The sequence below is a fragment of the Sardina pilchardus genome, chromosome 14 (genome assembly GCF_963854185.1).
Source record: "Sardina pilchardus chromosome 14, fSarPil1.1, whole genome shotgun sequence".
NCBI lineage: Eukaryota > Metazoa > Chordata > Actinopteri > Clupeiformes > Clupeidae > Sardina > Sardina pilchardus.
The window spans coordinates 21,753,692-21,758,691 of NC_085007.1; the positions used below are offsets into that span (position 1 = coordinate 21,753,692).

Consider the following 5,000-nt stretch of genomic DNA (forward strand, 5'->3'; position numbering starts at 1 on the left):
TCTGGACTCGAGTCACTGAATAGGAAAGAGACACAGAAAGAGAGAGAGAGAGAGGGAGAGAGAGAGAGAGAGAGACATTCCCCCTCTACACAATGCATCCCAGCCTGGAAGTGTTACTTTGCCTTCTGCTGTCCCGGTATTCTTAGCCATAAATTGGCTTGTCTACAGCAGGATTTGTATCAATTTCTCCCCTCCTCATTCTTCTGACTCCCCTGACGCGGGTAAACATTTGATAATTAATCAGCTCTTAGCACCGCGGCAACAAAGGCAAGGGAATCAACCCCTCCACTGAGCTTTACAGGGCTTAATTAAAGCACTTGATGAATTATTTAGGTCATAATTAAAACGGTGGGGTGCAGGAGACACCACGGAAGGCCCCCTAACCCCAAAAACACTCTGTCTGTTTGCCTTTCCATCAGCCAGGAACTCTCAAGGAGTCTTCCTCCACAACAGGCAGCTGTAGCACACGCTTGCAAACAACTCCTTGTTGGCTAAAGAGAGGGTGGGCAAACAACTCCGCGTGATGATCCAGGTGTACAAGAGCGCTCTGCTGAAATTGCGGACCTCGTGAGAAGCTGAACTAAGCAGGAAAACGATTATACGTGTTTATGTTTCTAATCACATCCTTTGGCTTCGTCCAGGGACCAGCGGTCAAAGGTCAGTGGAAGTGAGATGAGTGGGAGAGAAAAACAATAGGAGGGAGAGAAAAAGGGAATGAGCGGGAGAGGCAGAGGGAGAGAGGGGAGGAAGAGTGTGTACTCAAATCATGCGCCTATTGGCCGTCTCTTGAGAGGAGAAGCTTTAGTGAGAATGGGAAAGGTAGAGCGAATGAAGAGTGTGTGAGAGAGAAAAAGGGGATTGAGAGAGTAAGTGTGTGAGAGAGCGATAGAAAGAGAGAGAGAGAGAGAGAGAGAGAGAGAGAGAGAGAGAGAGAGAGAGAGAGAGAGAGAGAGAGAGAGACCAGTCATTTATCTCACCCACCCGGAAGCGTGCAGGCACCAAGCGCCCTGAAGATTGGCCGACCCATCATGATCCGCCAAAGGGCAACATACAGGCTCATTACGGCCCGACCGTGACAGCTCGCAGCCAGCTAAGGCCGCTCCAGTCCGTCCCCCAGCTCATCCAGTATCTTCCTCGCTTTCCAGGCAGGTACGCCCTGGAGAGAAGCACTGGGTCTGATAAGGAAATATCAGCCTGACGAGCAGCTTCCCTGCCTCCTTCACCCGAGGGGTCTTTATGTATTTATTCTGCCATGATTTACTGGAGAAGATGTGCTGGGTGTGTTGAAGCTTCAAAGGCCGCCGTACCGGTGTGCCCACAGAGTGGGTAAATATCAGCCTAGGAGCGCTGGCAACCCACACAATGTGGAATTGTGTGTCATTCTGCCCAAGCCACTCAATGCTTGTCTCTCTTTTTTCGCCAGGAATTTTTAAAGTCTTTGGGTGTGTCCCCCCCAACCCAGTTCTTTGCCCACAATGCTCTTCCTTTCTCTTGCCAGCTCTTTAATCCTATCTGTGGCCAGCGCCAGTGCCCAGATGTGCTTCTATCTGCTTCCATCAGCACCACGTATGCAAGCGACAACAGAGTGGGCTGACCGGCCAAAAAGAAGGTCGTCCAAACACAAACTCTGATACACGTTCTCTCACATACACACGCACAGAGAGAGAGAGAGGGAGGGAGAGAGAGAGAGGGAGAGAGAGATCAATATGATTAACTGACAGACGGCCTGGCGCTTTCCTCCAACCTCATATCTCCCACCCGCTCACACGCCTGTGGCAGGACTAGCCACACCACATCCCCCATAATGCAAGTGTGTTCCAGCACTGGGCTGGACTGAAGAGAGAACAAGGCAAGCAGCATTGGACTCACAGGCCAAGCCCCTAGCTGCAGAGAGCTGGCTCGGCGAAGGCACGGTGTCAGTGTGAAAAACGATGGACATGAACATGGACTGTGTGAAGTGTTATATTGCTACAGTGTTGTTTATGTACTGGAAGTCTTCTCTCCTTCCATATTTTTGCAGCATTTAATTGGTGAAAAAGACTGAACTGCATACTTTGTTTCCAAAATGCATCCTCTGCTATTCTGTCGCGTTTAAATACGCTTGTTTTCCATTTCAGCACCGTGGACAGCAACCGCATAATGCATCGTAGCACTTACAGTAAATCGGATCCTCTATTTCCTTGGGACAAAATTAGGTTCATAAATGAACATTATGGATCTCACCTGATACTGACTAACACGACAACACTTCAACTTCAAGGTTAATTCACGCGAAAACTGTACTTCTACCTATGTGCCACACAATTAAAAAACAGCAGCACTTTTATTTGCTTCAAGATCCGCATCATATAGCTCCTGATATAAATCATAGTCGTCTGTCGAGACGAAACGGTCATTTTAGCTGGTGACCTCAACCATCGATTTAGACAGACTGCGTGGGGTAGCCTATGGTATGAGACTGCTATTCAACTGCAAACGACCAACGTGTCAGCATCGAAGCTTGTAATTCTGGGGAAGTAATTTCCTTTCATAATGAAAGTACAGGTTACACTCTGCTGTGGCCGTGAACCTCTCGTGGTATGACGAATCTCCGGAAATTGAAAAGTATTGTTGAGTTTCTTTGGGTGGGTTCTGACTAAAAAGCCCACACACTGTTAGAATTCACTCTATCTGACTGACGTGTCAGGGAGGGGAGGAAAAAGCATGACATTCAGAAAGCCACAATCCAGTCTCTTACAATCTGAAAAGGGCAAAAGACTTAAACACTAGTATGACAAATCGAGGAGGGGGGGGGGGGGTGGCGCTTACCTTTACAGCCTCAGCGTGAGTCAAATTTTCGAATACTTTGTCGTTAACTTTCATGATCTGATCGCCGACCCTCAAGCCCTCTTTCTCGGCGAGGGAACCAGGTTCCACAAGTGATACATAGATCCCGACACCATGTTCGGAGCCTCCACGGATGCTGAAACCTAAACCCTCGTTGCTCTTGTGCCGCTTGAGGGTCACCTGTCGGAGCTCTCCTGGGGGTTCATGCAGGAATCGACTTCCGAGCAGCGGCACCAGAGTGGTGCCCCCGTCGCTGCTGGTGCTGGCGGTATCTGGGGACCCGCGTAGCGCCGACTGAGATGGGTAGACTGTGGCGAGAGTGGGACTCGCATTAGCAACTTCCAGAGATGGTTCGGGGCTGCCATTGCTCGCAGCTAAATCCGATTTTAAGTAAAGACCCTCCGAGGTGTACTGGTCAAACAAAAGCTGGTCCGAGCGTGGGATGACCAGCCTTAACATGGGTAGCAGTTGACGTTTGCTGGGGGCGTTAAGGATGACTTTGAGCGTCTGGACCAGGTCATAGACATTGCGCTTGGAGTGATACACATTAAGACAGTGGATGAACTGTTCCCGCTCGAAGTCGTTGAGCAGCAGGTTAAGCGCATTGTGCAGCTTTTTGACGTTGACTGACAGCGAGCGGGCACTGGACGCCACGGAGTTCGCCGAGGAACTCAGCGACATGCGATCCAGATCCGTGCTCATCCTAGAACGCTACCGGGACCACGGTGCGGTGTTGAAGTCGAGCAAGCATTGACGTGATGCAAGAGACGGCCGTCCGTCAGCAACTCCGAAGCGACTTACTGAATAAAAACTCCTGAAAGTAGTCCCCGCAAAATGGCATGCTTACTAAAGCTCTTTCCAAAATAGCTTTCAAGTCTAATTATGCGAAATGCAAATACCCTATTGGGATGTCACATATAGCTTAGTTTTGACGAAACAATTGTACGTTATAAATGGGCTAAATATAAGCACTACTAACTTTTACCATTTTTACACTAGCACAGAAAATTCAATTTAAGACATCCAAACCAGCAAGGTGTCGAATGTTCCTGCATACGGGAGTCAAGTAGCCTCTAAAGCGCTTCTCCAATATCTCTGGCGAAAGCGTCGTCAACAACGACAATGAAACATACAAATTAAGACGTGTAGCCTATGCCTTGAGAACTGGTACGTTAAAAACTAAACACAGTGTATCCTCTACGCCATTGGTGTTCTCTTTCCAAAAATGCGCAAAGTTGGCTAGCAAACAAGTTGGGTCCTCTCCTGTGTGTCGGTGCTGTAGCCTGCTGTAGTCCATGAAAGCGAGCGGTGCAATTTCTTGGGCATAAAGCTACACCAACCGAAGAAAAAAAGTACATACAACTTTTAAAGACAATAATATATCCAAAGGCAAAAGGTTCTTCGTGTGCTTTCGTCTCTGTGTTTTCTATTATTTTATTCCTTTGAGACTCGAAGTTGCAACCGTGAACAGACGCTCCATGGTGGTTCTCTCTCGGTTGGCTTTCCACTACTATCAACTGAGCAGCGCTTCGAAGTCTACATCTAAACCTTAGCTGCGCAGGAAATGACGTAACGACATGGCGCTCTTGAGTTGCCTAGTAACCAACAACATGTTCACGTACGGTGTGGACACTCAGGCTTCATTCAATGGCTATTTTTGGGTTGACTTACTACATGTAGGTAGCGCAGTACAATCATTCCTTAAAATATTTTTGAAAGGGCACACCTAAGCAAGTTGTCTCCTTCAGGCTACAATGTTGGCCAGACCAACATTTATCACAACCTTTATCACTTAAAGAAATTGCTGCAAACATTTTATCCACACTCCAGACCACATTTTATATATCATATCTGCCTTTTGCCATCTTGAAATTATGCAAAGGGTGCATTTGCAATCCTTTGGCTTTACCTTGTTAAATTATAAGTGAAATTGTAGTTAAATTAGACCTACAATAAAATGTGGTTGCCTAATGGCACATTTATACAGTGACAAAGAAATAGATTGCATAGAGAGATTCAAAATAGATTGCATAGAGAGGGCATACTCAAGTCAACTTGCATGTATGCTAAAGTGGTCAGTTGACACCTTTGAGAGTTTGCTCTTCATAGGTGGCCGGGTACAGTATACAATGCAAATGCTTTGTTTTAGGTAGGGGTGTGGGTTATTTGTAATG

General features: G+C 47.2%; 1 protein-coding gene across 1 annotated transcript in view; it reads right to left on the reverse strand.

The window, feature by feature from the left end:
• Window positions 1-3,528, reverse strand: part of whrna (whirlin a) — a 90,307-nt gene extending 86,779 nt beyond the window's left edge. The window contains exons 1-2 of the mRNA XM_062554902.1: window positions 3,195-3,528; window positions 2,809-3,134 (exon numbers count right to left, since the gene is read on the reverse strand). Coding sequence (XP_062410886.1) covers window positions 2,809-3,134; window positions 3,195-3,528 — 660 coding nt within the window. The remainder of the gene's footprint in view (window positions 1-2,808; window positions 3,135-3,194) is intronic.
• Window positions 3,529-5,000: the final 1,472 nt, after the last annotated feature.